Source organism: Ochotona curzoniae, unplaced genomic scaffold (genome assembly GCF_017591425.1).
Source record: "Ochotona curzoniae isolate NIBS_2020 unplaced genomic scaffold, NIBS_Ocur_1.0 contig_3332, whole genome shotgun sequence".
In the NCBI taxonomy this organism is placed as follows: domain Eukaryota; kingdom Metazoa; phylum Chordata; class Mammalia; order Lagomorpha; family Ochotonidae; genus Ochotona; species Ochotona curzoniae.
In genome coordinates, this window is record NW_024465816.1 from 5,504,687 (window position 1) to 5,526,153 (window position 21,467).

Consider the following 21,467-nt stretch of genomic DNA (forward strand, 5'->3'; position numbering starts at 1 on the left):
AGGTTGAAGCCCGGCACCTGGAATGCCATCCAGGTCCCCCACCTGGGCGCAGAGCCCAAGCACTTGAGCCATCTTTTGCTGCTTCCCCAGGCACAGGAGCAGGGAGCTGGATCAGAAGCAGAACAGCCAGGATTTACACTGGCATTTCAGGTAATAGGGGAAGCTGGCAGTGGCTTAACCGGCTGCTCCACGCTAGCCTCCTCTACAACTCCCTAAAAGCTTCTGTGTCTAATTTTGGCTGGAGGTTAACACAGAAATAAACAGAAAGGGGCATGTGGGAGCCCAGCCTCTCTCTGATGGCCCATCTTCTCCCAGGCACACTGGTGCTCCTGGGGAGGCACCTGACAGTGGCATTAAGCCCATGCCACCTGCCCTGCCTGTGCCTTCCGGGACCCTTTGATGCTGGCAGGCAACTTCTGCTGCCAAGGAACCCTTGCTGTGAATTTACCAAGTTTCAAATCCTTCATTTGGGTATTAAGTGCTCCAACTATTTTTACATATTCTGTTTCATTTAATATTTCATTTTTAATTTTTAAAAGATTAACTTATTTATATGAAAGGCAGAATTAAGATCTTGCATCTGTGAGTTCACTCCCCCACATGGTCACAACAGCTAGGACTGAGGCTGAAGCCAGGAGTTTCATTCGAGTCTCCCACGTGGTTGCAGGGACCCAAGCACTTGGATCATCTGCTGCTGCTTTCCCAGGCATGTTAACAGGGAGCTGGATCAGAGTGGGGCAGCTGGGACTCCCACTGGTGCCCACATAGCAGGAAGTGGCTAGCCCCTTGTAATTCCACCGACTGTCAGCCCATGACTTTACCCACTTTAAAATTTTTTAGTGTGTGACTTTCCTTGGAAAAGGATAATTTCACCCTTCAGTTCATTTGTAAATGGGTAAAGCAACTTCAGTATTCCTTGTTTGAAATGATTGGGGCCAGAGGTATTTCAGATTCGTGATTTTTTTTCAGAGTTTACTATATCTCAACATACATAAGGTAGGGGATAGAACACAAATCTAAACACGAAATCCATGTACGTTTCTCACACAGCCTGTTGGTGTAGTGTTTTGACTGTAGCCTGTTCAAGATCAGGGTGGAAATCTTCCACGTGTGGCATCATGTCGGGGTTCATGTCAGAACTTTGAGCGTTTGAAGTATCAGTTACAGATGCTGAGCTTGTAGCAGATACTAGCTCATCAAATTATCCTGAAGATGATACAACTCTATAACAGTTTTACCCCTCGATGCTTGGGCCAGTGGGTAGCCCGGTCCGCCTGGAATCCCGCACAAGAGGCGGCTCCTGACTCTGCAAGTTCCGGCCTCACCTGTCCGTCCGGCCAGCCTTCCCTAACTCACAATGCTGAGAGAGGACTTCTGAAACACGAATATCAAGCTAACTTAGAAACTGCATTAATGCATGGTAACTGGGGAAAGGGACGCTTTGATTGCTGGAAAACAGACTTGCACTGCAAGGCGCTCCCCTACCACCCCCCTTTTTCTGTCGGCCGCATTTAACCCGCTGGCTAAAAGGCGCAGCTCCTCTACGTCACCTTTCCTTTGAAGAAGTGGTCCGAAGCCCCGCCCCGTACGGAAAGCGCAGGGGTCGGGCGGAAGAGCCCGTTCGCTGGCTCCTTCTGCCAGACGTTAGAAATCGCCGACCCCGGTAGGAGCGATGCTGAAGGTGAGGCTCCCGGGGCGGCGAGGGGGACCTGCGGCGGGGTGGGGGCATGGCTGTGTCCCAGGGAGGGCAGCGACGTGCGGGGGCCACCGGGCCCCGCAGATCCTTTCAGCTTCGGCCGCCCTCGGGCTCAGGGCGCGGCCCGCGCTCCTACAGGCCTTCAGACCTGCACGTCCCTTCTGGAAGGTTCTGTGGTGCCCTCCTTCCGCCCCGACCGCCCGACCCGGCGACGCGCTCGCACGCACGCACGTACGTAGCACGTCCTGACGTCCCCCCTCCGGCCGCGGCGTGCGATGGATTGGGGGCGTGACCGTCGCTGCGGCACGTGACCTGGCCTGCCCCATCCCCAGTCCCTGCTGGAGTGGGCTGTGCACAGCCTGGTGCTGGTCAGGTGCTGCCCTTGTGCCCCCCTCTGCTTCCTGACTGTGAGGTTCCCCCCTGCCCCTCATCTGCCAAGAAGTACATTCCGTGGCATCAGACTTAAGAAATGTGTTTTCTTGTTGAGAAGCTACGGTTCCGACGATGTGTTCTGAAAGGCCTTTGGAGCAGGGGATAACCTGCAAAAGCAGCTGCTGTTTCTTGTGCCAGGCGCAGTGCTGTGGTGACTGAATCCCATTTCCTAGGACTTACGTTTCTAGGTCATAAGAGCCTTGTAAAGTTACCATTGTGCCGGGTGCTGTAAGGCAGAAACTGGCTTGTGGAAGTTTACACAAGAGGTTGAACTCTGCATGTGGGGTAGGATGAAGGGAGGTAAGGAAAGAATACCCTGGGAGGTACTGACCTGGAAGGGCATTTCCAGAAACCCCTCTGGCAGCGCAGGAAGGGGAGGGCGATGGGAGTGGTGAAAGTAAGGGGGGCTGAATGGGATTTGGGAGCCCAGCTGATGAGCGGTGGTGTTGCATGGGCTGTAGAAGTGCAGGCGGTGAAGTCCCGCAGGGCTGTGGATGGACCACAATGCTGGACCCTGAGAGAGAGCATTCTAGAAGAGCATGCTCACACACTGGAATCAGCCCAAGTCTCTGTGATGAGGTTTTAGCCCTGTGCATAAACACTTCAAAATGTTTCTCTGACCCCCCAGCCCTGCCCCAGATGGTTATTAAGTAATGTTAGTTTTGTAGCTGATAAATGTGCTGAAGGTATTGGCTTTTTAAAAAATTATTTTTATTTGCAGGGCAGATTAACAGGAAAGACAGGCTGGATTGGTGCAGATGGCACAGTTAGCAAGCAGAAGCAAAGACTTTGTGAAATGTGCTTGGAAATTGTTGGAATTTTTTTTTTAATTACAAAGTCAAATATATAGAGAGGAGGAGAGACAGAGAGGAAGATCTTCCGTCCAATCCTTCACTCCCCAAGTGACCGCAACAGCCAGTACTGTGCTGATCCGAAGCCGGGAACCAGGAATCTCTTCTGGGTCTCCCACATGGGTGCAGGGTCCCAAAGCTTTGGGCCGTCCTCATCTGCTTTCCCAGGCCACAAACAGGGAGCTGGATGGGAGGTGGAGCTGCCGGGATTAGAACCGGGGTCCACATGGGATCCCGGGGCGTTCAAGGCGAGGACTTTAGCCGCTAGGCCACGCTGCCGGGCCCAAAATTGTTGGAATTCTTAAGCATTAATAGGAATTGGCAAAAATCAATTTCACAGATATTTACTCTGCTAGAATTTTTATAAAATTTTGTTTTTAAATTGTCCATGTAATCATTTGAGAGGCAGAGAGAGAAATAAACAGAGCCTGTGTCTGCTTGTTCGGTTCCCAGATGCCTGTGGCAGCCAAAGCTGGCTGGGCCAGACCTGAGCCAAGGGCCAGCCATGCGGTCCACATCCTCCGTGTAGGGGGGAGGGACCCAGCACTGTAAGCTGTCACTGCCTCCCAGGGTGTGCCCAGGAGCTGGGCCTGCCATCCAGGCCCTGGGAGAGGAAGCATAGGTTTTTGTCCCTGCGCCCAGTCTGCCTGAGTTTGATCTACCCTTCTTGGGGAGAATGGGTCTCGACGTGCGCTCGTCAGTAGCAGCTGTAGTGAACATACAAGAAGGGTGATCGTCATCTCTTTGATCTGCAGTTGCAAAAAGCATTCGAGCATCTTGGCTTCCCCCAGAGTGCTACTCCTTGCCTGTTCTCTCCTTCCAGTTGTATCTACTTGAAGTACATGTGTAAACTGTCTTCCCAGAAGTTTCCTTACAAATATACTAGTATAGTGTGTAAAAGATGAAAAAAAAAAAAACGTATCAAGGAATGTAACTGTCCTTTGGAGCAGGAATCACAAGTTACTTTGCATTGGTATAAGAATGTTCATGGCAGTTTCACTCAAAAAAAGCCAAAATTAGGAAACTAGATTTAAAAACTGCAGCCAAGTTTACACACGGGGAAAGAGAAAGGACTACACTGATTCTATGAGTGAGTCACAGAAATCACGCTGTGATGTCTACAACCAAGAGCCCGTTCTTTCCGATTCTGTGTGGAACACATGTGATGGGAAAGACCAGCGCGTGCTTCCTAGTAAGAATGGAAGTAGCATTTGGAAAAGGCTTGGAGGAACTTTCTGGAGGCGTGGTGCTGTTCAATGTGTTGGCGGGAATTTTAGTTACAACTCTATATGTTTTTCACAACGAGTCAGGCCAGTGGTAGTGCTGAGTTGTTTATCTCACTGTAGGTAATTTTGCCTCAAAACAGTCATAAGCAATATTGAACTCTTGTTAGGGACACGTATTCTCAAGTGTTGGGAGATGGGGGATGCCGGTGTCTAGCTTGCTGAGAAATGCGTCAAAACCCAAGTAAAGGGGGATGGTCAGAGGAGGGGAAACGTGCACAGAGCAGGGAGGACTGGACACGTGCTCCCGGAGCTAGCACTTCTCCAGCCCATGCAACACCTCTTCCATCTCTGACAAGTCACACCTGTTGCAGTCCCTGCCTCAGCAGACTCTAGATGAGATGAATGGGTCACCCCTTCAGCTGGCACCTCGGAGTTGGCCACCTGTGTGCCTTGGAGGAGGAGACCTTATTTATGACAGAGAAGCAACTAAAAGATTCAGAGCTCCATTTACAAGTGCTTCAAATTCAGTCTTATAAGCGTGAACTACAGTATCACCAGGTGGGCCTGATGTCCAGCCTCTGGTGGCACCTGGCCTCTAGTGAGAGGGACCTCTGTACTTGGTGATGTTGGCAGTTGGCTGTGTGTCAGGGAGTCTGCTTCCTTCCTGACAGTCTTAGTTCTCCCAGTAGGTTCTCTGCTTCTGTAGAATCCCTTTTCTCACAGTAGGGTTCTTCAATTTCATATATCGTCAGAAATGTCAGCAGCAGCAGGTAAGTGTGCTGGAAGTTGGTGCGGTGTTAGGAATCACTGAGGGTTTTGGGAACTGTACGCCCCTGGGGAGGGCAGTTGCTTTTGGAGTTGGTGGATCCTCCGGGAACATAGTTACATGAAGCAGGATATGTGGAAAATGGACAAACTGAAGCACCATGCACATCCGGTTTTTTCCAACACCACTCGTGCTGGGGATGGTACTCCTGTGCATGTGGCTGGCCGGGGTCACCTAGCATCCACCTCCTGGCATGAACCCCGCTCAGCAGCACTTCCGTCACATTCACAGGTGACACGCCCTCCGCAGCCTCCCACATGCCCTGCCATGTGCCACCGGAACCAGCCTAGGAGAATGAATGAGTGTTAATGAGCTTCTCTCGCCACGTCCTTAGGATGGCTGCGCTTCTAAAACGGTTGATGCTACAAACTGCGAAGACAGAAAATCATTGCATTAGAAGATGCTTCGGTCAACCCCTGGTGACAGAGGCGGGGCCAACAACGTCGTGTCTGGTTGCTTCTGCCTCGAGACTGTCCTACCTCATTCACGCAAGAGCTTGTGGTACTGCTGAAGATACCCAGGAAGAGAGAAAAAAGACAAAAAGGAATGAAACTGACTTTAGTAACGTTGGAAGGAAAATAAAGGAGCGAATTATCCAAGTCCTTGATGAGGAGGGCAACGACCTGGGAAACATGCACCGGGCGGACGTCATTCGGCTCATGGATGAGCGAGAGCTGCGGCTGGTGAAGAGGGACGCGCAGGCAGAGCCCCCCAGGTACCAGCTTATGACGGGTCTCCAGATCCACCAGGAGCGCCTGCGGCTCCGCGAGATGGAAAAGGCTCTGCCCAAAGCTGGTAGGTTCTGGCTGTTCGCACCCAAATCCTTAACCACTGCGCATCAGCAATTCAGATGCTGTTTGTCCAGGTACCTGTGACAGGGAAGAAACGAGAAACCAGACAAGGACAAGATGCGTAGTGTCATTGCCGGTCCCACCATCTTTTCCTCTTTCCTCGTTTAGGGATTTCCATTGTTTTTTTTCCTTTGTCTCTTCCTTTAAACCTGTGAAAAGTGAGGGAGATGTAAGGGCAAGAAATCAGAACCACGGGCTCCTTCCCGTCGCCTCCTTGTGCCAAGGCTGAGCAGATCCGATGGGTGTGAGGACTCAGGGTTGAAAGCCCCTGTGCCACCACATGGGATGGAAGAAGCCCAAACCCTCCTTGCAGGATCCAAGGTCATCGGAACAGTAAACTTCCGTCAGGACTAGGGAGAGGAGCTTTCTCGGGTCCTCACTTAGTTCCAACTTTGGATCCCCACCCTATCTTGCAATGACCATCAGGGTCGCTCCAGAGCCCCCCACCCCAAAACACACACACATACACACACACACATGCATGCACACACAAATTGGAATAGACAGAGAACAACAAGGAGAGCTTGGAACCAGACAAGAAACAGTCAGCGAGGACTCACATATACCTTACTAGGTAGGACACAAAGATTAATTACCCCTCACTAAGGTATTGAAGATTTCTCTGTACACCCCTCCTAAAACTGTTCCGCACTTCAACTGTTGTTATAAGCCAGTTTAGACTATCCAAAAATCTGCCAAGTTCGGCAAAATTAAGCTTCAACACTATAAACTACTGAATACTAAAATGAAAATAGACACGAGACAGCTGAATAGTACGCTATAGGCATTTTAAGGTGTATAGCAACTGGTTCTGTGTATAAATTAAAATTGAAATGTCAATGAAGTAGTCACAGGATATGGTTAATAACTTGCATTTTTTAACATATTTGTTACTCAATACCATGTCAATTCCATAATGTTGCAAATTGATGTTGATGTTATGTTGTGGCTTTTAATTGATCGGGATGATATTCTGCTAGCTCTGCTTTCAGACCAGAGATGGTCTCCCCAAGAAACCATTGAATTTATGTGGACAATAAGATGCTGGACTCTATGCTTGCAATGAAAGAATCTTGACTGAATTTGAACTGTAATACTGCAACAAGGTGGAGGAATCCACCATGCCGGGGAGGGTAAGGGGAGGGGTTGGGGGAATCCTAGAGCCTATGAGATAGTTTCACATGATGCAATGTAATCAATAAAAAATAATATAACAACAACAACAACAAAAATGAAAGCCCCTGTCCCATCTGGGCCACTCACTCCAGCTCTCATTTGGTCAGTTATCTGGAAGCATTTACTAAGTTCTGAAACAATTCTGAGAGCATGTCTCATGCTCCAGTGTTTTGCTATGCGCAGTCTGGGTAGTAACGCTCATTGACGTATGTGGCCCATTGCCTGATGAGACACTTGTCGTTTAAGGGTCTAGAAGTCAGGAATTGGAAGTGAAGTGAAGCTGTTTGTTTGGAATCACAAAGTACTGCTCCTTAGGTTCCCCTATGAAAGCATTGCCTGGAAGGTGTGTGCCTTGAGTTTTCTGATACTGTATCTAAAGGATGTTGACCACAAAACAAGACTAAACAGGAGCATAAAATGAGTTGAAAACAGGGCTGGCATCATGGCTTAGCACGCTAATCCTCCACCTTGTTGCTGGAGTCCCATATAGTGCCAGTTTGTGTCCCAACTGCTCCACTTCTGATGCAGCCCCTTGTGTGTGGTCTGGGTAGGCAGTGGAGGATGGTCAAGTCCTTCGGACCCTGCACACTCATGGAAGAAGCTCAACTGTGGCTGCTGCGGTCATTTGGGGAAGGAACCAGCAGATGGAAAACGTTTGCTGTCTCTGCTCTCTGTAAGATCTGCCTTTCAAATAAAAACAAATGAATCTTTAAAAAAAAAAAAAAGTCTAACAGACTGGAGATAGTGAAAGTCTAAGTTGTTAAAGCCATCACTTTGTTCTGAAAGAGAACGAGAACCATGTCATCAAGAGTTCTAAAGAAGCAATAACTTTGTCTTTTAAAAATGTAAAAGTATGAAATAAAATACTCATCATCCAAAATAAACAAGCATTAACATTATCAAAAGAAGTTTGAAGAGTTATTTGAAAAGCAGAACAACAGAAAGAGGGAAAGAAAAAGGAGGAAAATCTTACTTCCACCGGTTCATTCCTCAGATGGCCTCAGTGGGCAGGGCTGGTTAGGGCTAAAGCCAGGAGCCCAGAGCTCCATCCTAGTCTCCCATACAGGTGCAGGAACCCAACTATTCAGGCCGCCTTCCACTGCTTACCCAGCCAGGAGCATTAGCAGGAAGCTGGACTGGAAGCAGGGCGACCAGGACTTGAACCAGAGCTCTAATACACGATGCTTGCGTTGTGACAGCTTAACTACTTCACCACAGATCCAGTCTGTTCAGATTTTTTTTTTAAGACTTATTTATTTTTATTGGAAAGGCGATTGGTTATACAGAGAAGAGGAGAGACAGAGAGGAAGATCTTCCATCAGATGGTTCATTCCCCAAGCAGCCACAACAGCTGGAGCTGAGCCAATTCAAAGCCAGGAGCCAGGAGCTTCTTCCAGGTCTCCTACGCAGGTGCAGGGTCCCAAGGCCTTAGGCTGTCCTTGACTGCTTTCCCAGGCTACAGGCAAGGAGCTGGATGGGGAGTGGGGCCACCAGGATTTCCATTTCTCCCACCTGAAGGGTATCCCTACTCATGCTGAATTTAGGGTGTGGATCCATATTCGCAAACGGCATACATAACAGTGACAGGCTTATTATTTTTAAGATCTGTCAATGCTGTAATTACCTTATGGCATTTCACCAAGAGACTCTCTGATTTGCTAATCCACCTCCAGGGACAGTGGGCACAGAGACACAGTCTGTCACGATTACAGACATTCTGTGCATGCGCCAGGTTCTGTAACCTATCAGCTCGTCGCCATCTTCAGCAGCACATGGAATTCCTGCTCTCCATCCTTAACCATGCTTTATACTGTCAGATTCTTACTTTTTGTCATACTAACAGGTCAGATACTAACATACTAACATGGCGTATTGTTTTGGAATGTTTTCTTTCCACTATTTGATGTTTTTGAGTTGCCTATTTATGTTCCTTTATTTTTTCTGAAATGATTTTTCTTTATGTATGTATGCTACAAAAATCTCGCCATATTTTCAGTACTCTTATTTGGCAGGTTTTAAAAAAAGTTACCTTTATGGTTTATTTCCCCAGTTTGAAAAAGCTTTGTTGGTCTGTGAAACTGAAGGCTGAGGCCTGGGAGAGCCCTGGCAGCAAACTTAAGATCTTGGGAAGTAGATAGTGGGTTGGGGGCGGAGTGTGGGGAAGAAGAGTTCAGGTTTCACAGCAAACTAGAAAAGGGTCCCAGCACCAAATCTGTTTCAAACTAGGACCAATCCTGACAAAAGAGCTGACTTTTTCTTCAAATATCGGACAACATGATTTGGACACAAAAAGTAAACAGATTCAGCAGTGGATCGAGAAAAAGTACCACGTTCAAATTACTGTAAAGAAAGGGAGAAATGCAGACAAGCCGGAAAACAAAATGGTAAGTGAGAGCAGGTATGCCATCGGCTTGTTCCCTGGGAAAACTTCAAGGCAGAACCAGTGACTGGCGCTCTGTCATCTAGTAAGAAAAATAGCTTTCCATTGCTTCTCAAAATGCAAGCACACTGCCTGTGCATTTTACTTTATGGTGTGTTTGCCAAAATGGAAACATCATGCATTCTAAGCTGTATACTAGTGTGTTTTACAAATTGAAGAGTGTCTAGCCTTTCCATGAAACACCGGCGACTGTGGGCTCATCTTGTCCCTTCTAAGTGCTCGTGAGCGTTACAGTCAGACTCTTCCAGAGGGTGCTTGGGTTTGCAATCCTAGGATGTCTAAGCTTGTAATTGGATAACGTCTCACTCACTCAAGGCAGCATTAGACCAGTGGTTATTAACACTGGGCTACAACAGAATCGTCTCAGCCTAGGCCTGCAGCCCAACCAATTCAGAATTTTTGGAGCCCAGGTCTCATAATCGCTCGCAGTGATTCTGTCAGCGTTAGGGGAGTCGGGGGTGCAGTAGGCTGATAGTTTGGGTGGAGGTGGGGATAAGGAGGTACTTTACTAAGGCTCAAACTTGGGAACTTTTTGCTTGTTCTGTAAGAGCATTCTGGGATGAAACGTAGCTCCTCTGTGCTGTGACAGTGGAGACATACGGCCAGAGCCTTTGATGTATTGGTAGAGTTCTATGACAGTACTGCACCGATTCCATGCAGGAGCGGATTAACTAGTTACTGAAGTGCGAGCAATTGAAGAATGCTATTTTTTTAAATTACTGATGTTAGAAAACATTGAAGACACAGATTTTGATTTTTAATTTTACTTGCAAGGCAGAGATGGCATGGGAAGGAAAGCAGGCTCCATCCACTGGTTCACTCCCCAAGTGCCTGCGGGGGTAAGCCTGAGCTGGGATTGCAGTCCTAGGCTCACCGGAGGGGGACAGGAATCCGGCTCCTAGAGCCGCCACCACTGCCCCCTAGAGTCTGCATCAGGAAGCTGGAATCAGGCTGAGCTTGGCTTCAGACCAAGTCACCACTATAGAATGCACACACCTATATTGCTAGGCTTAACACCCAACTTCCTGGACACTGACTTTAAATTAACCTTTGATTGCTTTCCTTTTTAGGAGGAGATATTTAATCAGATACTCCAGACAATGCCTGGAATCGCCACCTTCAAATCCAAGCCACAAACCATCAAGGGAGGAAAAGCTGTCATGTGTGTTCTTCGTCATTTGAGCAAAAAGGAAGAGAATGCACACAGAGAATCCCAAGGGTCCCAGAAAAGAGACAACAAAGAAGGAAGTAACAGGGACTCAGGCGATCCGCATCTGTGATTTTAATAAAGGAAAATATGCTTGTGAGACAAAACGAGCTGACATGGTATGCAGTCCTTTAAAGAAAGCAGGTGACCTTCAGGTGGGGGCCGGCGCCACGCGGGAGGAGAGCACGTGGTCTTCGGCAAGGTGCCGCAGCTCTCCGTCTCCCGTCAGCTGCTGCTCCTGCTTCCTCCTAGGGGGGATGTAGCCACTGAGCCGGGAGGCCAAGCTCCGTTTCTCACGAGGTCGTTTCACCTAGGGCAATGAGACGGAGAGCATGAGTTCAAAAGCAAATGTTCCTGGACGAATTTGATCATCGCAGTAGGTGTGGTCTAACAGACACAGCACACACACTCCTGTATGGGAAAATCTTCAGACTACGCAGACTCACACCGTGGGGTAAGCCCCAGATAGACAGTATCTGGCTCAGGGTAACCGGCTTTACAACTCAGCTCATCTGAGTACTCTGAACTTACTTTGAGCTTCCTCTTGTCAGGATCGTGCACAACAGCGTGCCGAGTGAGACTTTGCTACAATGGAGGAAAAGGGAAAGAGGTTGTATTTAAAAGTATCACCTTGGAGCTGACGTTGTGGCATAGCAAGTGAAACCTCTGCCTGCAACAACTGAGCTCCAGTTCAAGTCCCAGCTGCTCCACTTCTGAGCCAGCTCCCCGCTAATGTCTCTGGGAAAGAGGCAGCAGATGTCACAAGTCCCTGGGCGCCTGCACTCATGTGAAAGACCCAGAAGAAGCTCTGTGCTCCTGGCTTTGGCCTGGTCCAACTCCAGCTGTTGTGCAGCCAGCTGTTCGGCAGTGAGTGAAACAGCAGAAGGTTGATTCTATCTCTCCAATTTCTGTAACTCTGTCTTTCAAATAATAATAAATCTAAAAAAAAAATGCCTGCATCCCACATTGAAACAAAATCAATCACTCATACTAGGTATGTATTAATATGAAAACTCTGTTGAGTTTGCAGTCCTAAGCTATTAGCCCACCTTGTATTACATGCTGTTGAGGAATGTAACCCCACACAGACGCCTTCCTCCACTGAAGGGAAGGAAACCCTGGATCCAGTCACTCCCACCATCCTCCCCCTGACCCCGGCCTGTGGCCTCTTTCCTCAGCAAGGAGGAAGGAGGAGCGTATTGGGAGGGGCAGGGACCTCTTAGCAGAGCCCGAGTGGTGTTGGTGAACACCCAGCAGGGACCTGACCAACATCCTGCTGACCATCGGCAGGGAGCTCTGTGCACCGGCTACTGACGGCCTGGATTGAGCTGAGTAGACACCAGTTCCCTCTTTGTAACAGTTCCCAGGAAGAATGTAGAGTGACAGTGTCAACATCGTCGGCAGGGTGGTGTGCCCTCAGTTCCTTGCTGCCCTTCCCCAATTCAGGACCACAATACTCCACATGCTGCACACCTCTCGTCCACATCACAGATGCCAGACCCCACACCCAGGCTTTCTGCCCAGAGTGGCCCTGGGAGCTGCTGATCCAGGGCTGCCCTTGAGGTCCTCTGGCCTCAGCTAACCTACAGCCTGTGCAGGCTTTGGTGAACAGGAACCCTGGAGAAGCAAGGGTGGAAAGTGTGGGGGCCTGCCTCGTAGGCCTTCCTGTGTGCCAGCCCCTGAGCCAGCACCGTTATCCGGGCTGAGCAGGGCAGCCATTTACCTTCATGGCGAATGTTTTGCCACAGCCCTCGTGCTCACACACGAACGGACGCATTTCCTCGTGGAAGGAGAGGATGTGGCTCTGCAGGTTAAACACAGTGGTGTAGGTCCTGCCACAGCCTTCGCGCGGACAGCGACACACGGCCCTTTCCGGGGCATGAATTTTCATGTGCTGCTTAAGGTAATCTCTGCGCTTGAATGTCTTCTGGCAGACCTCACAGGTGATTTCCTCTGGTGGAGGAGACAGACATAGTTAGCCAGTTTCCCCGGCGATGACCCTGGAGGATGATCAGTACTGAAAAGCTAAGTAACACTCAATGCCTTACACCGTCTACCCATAATCACACAACAGGGAAGCCCTAAGCCTGCCCGTCACTGCGGCCACATCCTGCTCGAATCTTCGGGGTTCTGGTGGTACTCCCATGCTCCTCCTTGGCTTTCATGTGCCAGGGTGTGGGGTTCTTGGTAGCACGGGGCCTTTGGTAAGTGGACAAAATCATACAGACCAGTTTCCTTCCTTGTCCTCTCCTATGGAGGGCATGGAGTCCCAAACAGTCTCACAGGACACACCTGCCTCCCAGAGCCTTTGAAGCTGCCACATGCACACGACAGTGGCAGCTCTGAGACACCTGACGGGCAGCTGACAGAGCCAGCAGCACTTCACACACAGCCCCTTCCACCCTAAAGCACGCATACAAGAGCACCAACTGCCACAGGGACAGATGCACATCCCCAGCCAGGTGGTCTGCCTTGCCTTTATGGGCTTCTCTCATGTGCTTCAGGAGCTCTGTCCATGTTTTGGCCACAAAGGAACATCCCTTTTGGCATGTGTAACCTGTTTTAAAACAAACAAAAAGGGCGGTTGGTGCATTGCCCATGATGAGTACTCTGCAGAAACACCATCGTTAGAAAGCAAACTCCAAATTCCTAGGTTACTCCCCCCCCACCTCTTCTAAGATGCTGGTCTGCGCCTCTCAGGAGGTGGGATGAAAATAGGGCCTGTTTCCTGTGACAGGAAGCCAAGCAGTGTTGCAGCAAGATGCTCCGCACTGGGCTGCAGCCCAGCTGCCTACCACGCAGGAAGCATTTCCGCTAGTGCCTGTGTGGGCACCCTGCTGCTTCAGTGCCACCTGGAGGCACACACACCCTCCCAGGGCCAGTGCATGCCCCTGCACCCTCACTGGACCTGGCCTCAGGTCCTTTGTCCCAGGCAGGCATCCAGCCTCCTACCCCGGTACTTAAGGCGCCCACCCTTCACCTCTTCTCGTCTCATTATCTTCTATGATTCATATTGAAAATAAAAGTGTACAGCTAGGGAAGAAAGAACTAGAAAAACCCAGGGGGAAAACACTGAAAAAAACATGCTCTGGAATTTTTTTATTCCTAGAGAAAACCGCACAAAAATGGATGCAGGACAAAGCAGTCAGTATAACAGCCAGGTTGAGGCTGACCCAGCAGAAACTAAAAAGAATGGGGCTGCTGCCCATTCTCACCCATCTGGTTGTTAGAAAACCAAATTCATAAATTCAAAGGGGCTGGGAAGTAAGGATACAGACTGCAAAAAACTTCTCAGAAAACAGGCCAAAGCAATCAAGTGTTTCATTTTTAAGTTACATTTGTTTACTCCAGAAATTCAGAATATTATCCAAGACTTCTGAATGGCCAAAAAGGGAAACAACAGTACATCTGGTAAATAGAAGAGGTTCAAAACATGAAAAATAAGAAGGGGGAAAAAAATCTGCCAGGCTGTGGCTGGGGCAGTGACAGTGGCTCAGTGTAAAGGCCAGCACGGCAGGGGCACACGAGCGGAGACATGGTCACTGCCTCTTTGATAAGCAGGACGGTGTCCCCTCGCCCACTGAGCCGTATCCGCGCTAAGTGTGACCACAGAGCAGACCAGAAGCGTTCAGCCCATCCTGCAGTGAGTGCACCACTGAGGTGAGCAGGGGCCTCTACGTACCCTCGTGGACCTTGGCGTGCCGTTTCAGCCTGCTGGGTGAGGCGAAGCACTTCCCACATCCTTCCTGGGGGCACCTGCGTTAGCAGCACAGGAAGTATCAGTCCGTTTTCATGGAGGATTCTGCTTTAAGGTCAATTCTGCTTGTTCTGTTTGCCTCACTACAGTCCTCCTCCCCCTAACCAAACCAGCCACAGAAAAGTAAGAATTACAGTGCAGAGCTGATCACAGGAGGGATTCAAGTTACACGATCCAGCCTTAGGGCAAAGCAAACTGAGAGAAAAAGTCACATTACTTTTTTTGTTGCTGTGGCTGCTTATGTGACAAATTGAACTCAGGTTCTGCTTTTGCTAACTGCAAATACTGTGGCGCTCACAGCTACAAAGGAAGTTGTCTGAGGTAGCTCAGATAACCTGAGCCATCCAGGATCGTTCGTATCCGGTTGTCTGATGGTGCTGCAAGGGGCTTGTGTGATGAGAAGACACAGCAGCCGACGTGGCGGCCTAGCGTGAGTGGACAAAGCACACGCCACCTCTGTACTCAGGACAGCAGTGCCCCACGAGGCAGGCGCTGTCCCTGCGCAGCTCCCAGGCCAAGGAGGGCACAGCTGGAGCCTCACAGGTCTGTTCCCATGTGTTCCAACTCTCACCCATGCCTCAGAAACTGCAGTTTTGCTCTCCAGAAAAATGTCCCCATAGGGAAACTTGACACAACAGAGCCAGTTCTGACAGATAGTGGACTCATGTCCACCTTTGCACGGAACCCCAGCTGCAACAAATGACCTTGAAGCACTGGAGATAGTTTTGGAAAACCAAAGCAAAAGCACGCTTTTCAACTCTCCCCCTGCAGACACGGACATACACAGCTCTCTCTCACAGAGAAGAAACTCAGGATGGGAAGCCGCTCTGGAGCCCTTGTTCCCAAGCCTGCTTTTTGGTCTCATGCCTGGCGCTGAGGGCGTCTTGCACTGCGCACGGCACTGACCTGAAGGGCGGCTCGTTGGTGTGCTGGCTCTGATGCGTCTTCAGCTGCTGGTGTTTCCTGAAGCTCTTCTGACAGCCCTCAAAAGTGCACTGTGGACGGAGCGTCTGTTAGCCTTGACGAAGGACCCTCTCAAAGAAAACCATTTTGGAAATTAAGGCATTCCCACTTGCACCTAGTCACTTGCACTTAGTCACTTTATGTCAAGAAGTTTTTACATGGGAGAAAGCAGAAATGGCTCAGCTGGGGGACACTTTGACACATGCCATGTCTGCCTGTATGACTGGGGTACTGGGGTCAGTCTACATGCAGACCCACCGGACAGGCCAAACTGATCGATGAACACTTGAGAGGCATAAGCAGGAAGTGTGAAAACATTCAGAAGGTTTCAGCATGTGCATTCGTCATACTTACTACATACTGCTTTTGCTGGTTTTCATGCTTGCGTTCAAGATGTTTCTTCAAGTTAGACTTGGTGTTGAATTTCTGATCACAGCCACTCTCTGTACAACTGTGAAAAATCGTATCAACAATGAACAGAGGTCTCCACATACATGATTCTCCCACCTTACAAACGCTCACGGTGCTAAAGAGCATCAGACAGCCTTTGGCGAATGCCCCTTGCTTCTCCAGCTGGAAGAGACTCCGCTACCATGAGACGCCTCCTCTTGCTGGCCCTTAGTACAGCATGAGACCACAGATAGCCTGCACCCACTGGGCAGAGAGCGAACCCACTTATCCCCAGCCTCAGTCTGGATTCTGATAACCTTCACCTCACTCTAAACTACCTTTCTAGAAAGACCTCAATCTGCCACAGCCTAGCATCATAGGTAAAACAGCTTCTCAGAGCAGAGGTACAAACCCCAGGCCCTCTGGCACACTGCCCGCCGTTCCCTGGCATCTCAGCCATAAATCACCTCAGCCTTTGGTCAGCTTTTGTGTATGTGTGTGTGTAACGGGAGGAAGGAGCAATAGCACAAGTGCCCCTTTTGGGTTGAGTCTTTATAAGCTGAGGGATGAAGCAGGTATTCCTGAGGAACCGTGGGGTTCCCGGGACCAGACAGAAAGACAGAGTATAAGTCCCTGTGCCAGTGGGGTGTATGGCATGGAAGCACACAGGAAGGTGCGGCAGCAGAGACCCCCAGGAGACCCTCAACTCAGGGACACAACCCTGAGTGGCGGCTGGGCAGGTGGCCAACAGAAAGGCCCACACCCAGCCTCCTCCTGAGGCTGGGAACAGACACATGGCTACGACCAGCCCACGCTGCACAACCTCTACGTGGAGTCTAAAGATGCAGGCCAGCTGGCTGCCCTCGTCTCCTTGCTGCCAGCTGCAATGCTGATGGAACAGCTGGTGCTCCAACTGGCATCCTGGGATGGTGAGGTGGAAGCCCCAAGATGAGGACAGCAAAGGAGCCAGCCAGGCGCAGCCCAGCTCCCTGTGACCACCCTCTACCCCACAGTTCTGTAATGGCTGTGCAAGAGAAAACGCGTCCATCTTCCTTAAGCCCCTCGTCCACTGGCTTTCCTGGCTTCCTGGACTACCGCTCACTGGCCAGCACCGCTCGGCTCTCCCCAGGGTTTTTTAAATCCAGAGGCACAAAAAGGGACTTGGTTCTAGCTTTCGCTCCCGTCCCTTCTTCTCCCCTTACCACTCCCCCATCAGACGACATTTTTAGTGGCTGGGTTTTTTTTTTTGTTTGTTTGTTTGTTTTTAATACAAAGAGGAACAAATACAAACTGAATTCCTTCCTGCCATTTTGCTTTTACTTTGTCACCTACAGACCTCCTTAGAGGTCCCCCAGCCCCTCAATCGCTCATTGACTGCTCTGGCCATTTCAAGGGTTCCCAGACCCTCTTTCTAGCTGTCTGGCGTCCCACTGTGCTGATCCACTCTACCATGTCCCCGCTGTGATGAGCAAGACATGAGTCCATGGTTTTACCACCTTTGCCAGTGCTGCACATACACTGCAATGCAAGCGTCGTGCACCTGTAAAAACAAGCGAAGCTTCTAGGACCGGGCAAGGCCACAGCCCAGCCCTACTTGCAAATCTCTCCAGCTACTTCAGATTGCTCTAGTCGAACAGTATTTGGCAATGAAGCTTCAGTTAGCGTAGCTGATTGTGACAACACACTGTGCTTGAACGGGGACCGAGACCAAGACATCCGCCACCCGAGCTACTCTTGGCCATTCTCACCAGCTGACAACATGGGGACTGGGCTGACTCCTGTGCCAAGCGGCTTTCCACCAGGGAAAACAGTAGAGTGTGTGCCCTGGCGAGACCTGGGGGACCTCACATTCATTATTATCATAAAAGAGAATTTCCTTCTAGTCACTAGGAAACCAGTCACTACTTAAAGCATTACCTCATGGAACAAAATGCGATAGCTAATCCTGACGTCTGAGCTGCCCACTGTGGAGCCGCATGCCCAGTGCAGAGCCGCATGCTCCGCAAAGAAACACTGAATTCAACTGTACATTTTTTTTTTTTCAGCCTTGCTTTCTCATTTACAACCTCAAGAGAAACTTCACACTGTTCATGTCCACTCTTCTTGCCAGGCCTGTGTGCCACAGTCAGCCACTCCCAAGGCTGACACAGCCCCCTACTTACACAAACGGCTTTTCTCCAGTATGAACCAGGGCATGACGACTCAGGTGGTAGTCTCTGATGAAGGCCTTGCCACATCCCTCATGGTCACAGACAAAGGGTCTCTAGCAAGAAGAAAACAAACAAAAAAACACACATGTCAGTCTTACCCTGGATTATCAAGAATGGCAGCACTGTCTGAAAGCCTAAAGTGCCTGCCGGAGCAGGAGACTCCCTCTGCAGGGACGGCTCCCATCCAGCAGGTGCACAGAGCCCCTGTGAACCACCACACCCGGACAAGCTACAGTTTTCCTGTGGAAACGCCCTAAAGTCCCCCAAAGTCACAGCAGGTGATTTTGGCTGTATGGACAGACTTCATAGCAAAAACACAGCATTGCTAACCAGGCACCAGCCTTCTGCATCAATACCTTCTTATGCCTTTGCGACACAGTACAATCTCAGGGAAGCCAGGGCAGACAAAAGGCAGAGTGCTGGCTCACCCTGGACAGGCCCACCGTCTATGCTACCAAAAGGCCAGGCATGGCCCCAGCAAAAGGTGTCCCACTTAGCAAAGCCCTGGGGGCCACAGCCAACAGCTCTCTGCCCTGTGTAACCACCACTTGGGGTCCAGGAGTTGGGAGGGGAGGAGATTCGGTTCTGAACAGAACAGCTCTCCCAGGTCACCAGCTTTTATGTCTCTGAGCATAGACAGTATGCCAGTCATGTCTGGTGCAGATGGTCCCCAGCCAGACACCAAGCACACAGACTGACAGAGAGTGAGCTGCTATTGAGGCGGGGCGGTGGGGAGACCTTGCACAGCTCCAATCAGGGTACAGGTTGAGGAAACACCTGTCAAATGTGGGCGCACCAACAGCACCTCCAAGTTCCCAGACCTGCATGCAGGAAGCTGACAGAGCATAGCCAGAATACAGCACACAGGTCTAAGAGGGGAGGGAAGCTCTGACCAGGTGTGCTGGTCTCACAGAGCCCAGGAATCGGGCAATACAATGGGTGAGAGAAACAGGGGCACGCAGCAGAGCCTGCAGGGTGTCCTGAGCAAAGTCAGCTGTTGGCAGGAGAGAGTTGGGCAGGGTGGGTAAAGCAGAAGGCACAAAAGACAGGCAAGAAACGGAACCTGTGAGACCAGAGCTAGAGGGTCCCAGGAGCAAGCGGTCAGCCTTCAAATACGCAGAGGATACCAATGGAGCCCACACACACCGGAAGGGGGATGGCCCACTTCCTGGAACAGGTGCAAGCAGCCAAGGCAGGCCATGGCTTTAGAAAGGAAGGCCTTTCAGGTGAGGCCAAACACCAGGAAGCTAGTTAAACTGCCCGTGTCTGGGGCCTTGTTCTCCCTGTAACATCACCTACCACCCTCCAAATGTTTGCCCTGTCCTCAGAATAACATCCAAACCACCCTGAGCTGGAAGTGACTTCAGCTGCGGCCTCCCCCTCCAGGTCCCCGGACCTGCTAAGACCTAATCTTGCCTGGGTTGTTGGCGGCTATCAATGGCACTAAGTCAATGCAAGATCTCATACACGTGTACAACCCTTGGTCCCAGAGAGTGACCCTCCGGAGCCGCGACAGCAGGCCAGCTCTGAGCTAGGTGTGTGACAGGATACAGGTTTACCGCCCGGTTACAGGTACGGGGCGGTGCCTGAGTGTCCAGATCACAGAAACAGGCAGCAGTTGTTCTCCACGCCCCCAGCCCGCGGGGGCGGCTCCAGAACCAAGGCCCTAGGACATTCTTAGGCACTTCCCCAGCTCCTTCCAAAACTTCAGGCCAGGATGCCAACGTGACCACGTGTCACAACAGCGGAGCTTCCTGCAACCCTGTGCCCGGGGCTGGACGGCGGTGGCCGCCGCCCCCTCCGCCTGCAGCCCGGTTACCTCCCCCGTGTGCTTGCACAGGTGCGCATCTAGCTTCCAGGCCTTGTTGTAACTGGCACTGCAGTCGGGGAAGGAGCAGATGAACCTCCTGCTAGGGGATGCAGCGGGGAGCGGCGCTACAGTCTCGCCGACCGCCACGAACGCGTCGGCGATGGTCAGGGACGACACGGCCTCCGCGACCGAGACCGGCGGCTCCAGGGCGCCGCGGGGCGTGCAGGACCACGCGCCACAGACCCGCGCGCGCGACCCCCGACGCTTCCGGGAGCGCGGCCCTAGGCGAGCGCGCATGCTCAGACTCCCCCTTCCCCGCCGCGGCAGCGGCTGAACCGCGCATGCGCCTGGTGGCCACTCCGGAGCGCGCGTCTCTGGCTTCCCTATCAGGCTCTGAGGGGCAGCTTGCTACAAAGTGCATTCAGGTGTGGTGACCATCGTGGTCCATCCGTCCTGTGGATAGTCCTGACGTGCGTCACGTAAACCAGCCGGTTCTTGGCACGTGATCCCAGTCCCAGGCGCCGCAGTGTGCGTCCTCTTCCATTTTCTTGCTTGCCAGGCTTGACCACTTCAGAATCACTGGTGGAGGTGTTTGTTTTCACATTCCCAACGGCCGTGTCCCACCTGCACCAAGAAAGCCACAGTTTCCCGAGGAGTGGGAAAAACACCCAGGTGAGGCCGGGAGCCTCATTGAGACAGGAAAATTCCCCAGGTAATTTTGGAAGCAGGGATGAAAGGGGTGGGTGGACGGGCGGCATGGTTGAAAGGCATCCTTGCCCTGAGAGCAACGCTCTTCTGATTGGCTGGCCAGGTAGGTTTTTACGTCGTGATGACAGCCCCATCTGCATTTGAGGTACAGGTGCTTATGTTATCTGAATTTAGTCCAAGTTCTGTCTCTCCCCACCCTAACAGCCCCCCCCCCCCCCACACACAGATGAAGCATCTAAAACAAAGACCCAAATACAGGGCACAAGTGAGGGCAGGATTCACTTACGGGGGGCGGGGGGTGAATGCGCCTTCCCAGGTGAGTGCAGACCTGTGAGGACACACACAGGCTGCTCACAGCAGAACAGCCCCCTTTGGGGGTCGGGGCGGGGTTCCTGCGACTTGCATGGCACCGCTACCTGAACTTTAACTTCCATGTGACCATAATAGTGTCTCCACCTTTGCTAGCCCTGAACGAGACCCAAGTACATCAAAGTGAGTGTCCTGGAGTGACACCTCAGGGGTGGGGTTACACACACAGCAACAGGATCTTCACCTCTCCCAACCTAGTTTTCCTGTGTCTCCCGTTACAATTGCTCAGCAGTGCAGTAGGGAAGACAAGCCAGGACTGCCAGTCCCAGGCTGGGCTCCTTGTCCCGGAAGCGGGAATGATGAGAACACGTTCCCCATAGTGGGGGTTCCTCTGGGAATGGGACTGAGGAAGAGGGCCTGTGACGGGGTCCGTCTGGTGGTTTTTGCCTTTGCTGCTGCAGCTGCTCTCTGAGGCAGCAGTCGACACTCAGTTGTCCTTGGACTCCGAGGCTCTGGTTTCCCCTGCTGGGACCACTGCTTCCTGAGCATGGCTGGAGTGCAAGGGGAATCTGGGACCCTTCTCTCTCTCCGCGCTGTTCAACCACATCAGCACTT

General features: G+C 51.1%; 2 protein-coding genes across 3 annotated transcripts; one reads left to right on the plus strand and one right to left on the minus strand.

Annotated features, from left to right (window-relative positions):
• The first annotated feature begins 1,576 nt into the window (after positions 1 to 1,576).
• MTIF3 (mitochondrial translational initiation factor 3) lies at positions 1,577 to 10,807 on the plus strand. Of its 2 annotated transcripts, none has more exons than XM_040979858.1 (4): positions 1,577 to 1,681; positions 5,366 to 5,826; positions 9,285 to 9,442; positions 10,569 to 10,807. In XM_040979858.1, exons 2-4 carry the CDS (start codon positions 5,367 to 5,369, stop codon positions 10,776 to 10,778), a joined length of 828 nt encoding a protein of 275 aa, XP_040835792.1. In that variant the 5' UTR covers positions 1,577 to 1,681; position 5,366; the 3' UTR covers positions 10,779 to 10,807. The 2 variants fall into 2 exon arrangements, with proteins under 2 accessions (XP_040835792.1, XP_040835791.1); XM_040979857.1 differs by having other exon boundaries at positions 1,583 to 1,681; positions 5,263 to 5,826.
• Positions 10,766 to 20,132, minus strand: GTF3A (general transcription factor IIIA). Its single transcript, XM_040979889.1, has 9 exons — positions 19,845 to 20,132; positions 17,978 to 18,078; positions 15,780 to 15,876; positions 15,369 to 15,457; positions 14,388 to 14,461; positions 13,182 to 13,262; positions 12,429 to 12,658; positions 11,237 to 11,290; positions 10,766 to 11,015 (listed from the first exon to the last, which is right to left on the minus strand). Exons 1-9 carry the CDS (start codon positions 20,130 to 20,132, stop codon positions 10,857 to 10,859), a joined length of 1,173 nt encoding a protein of 390 aa, XP_040835823.1. The 3' UTR covers positions 10,766 to 10,856.
• Between the last annotated feature and the right edge of the window lie 1,335 nt (positions 20,133 to 21,467).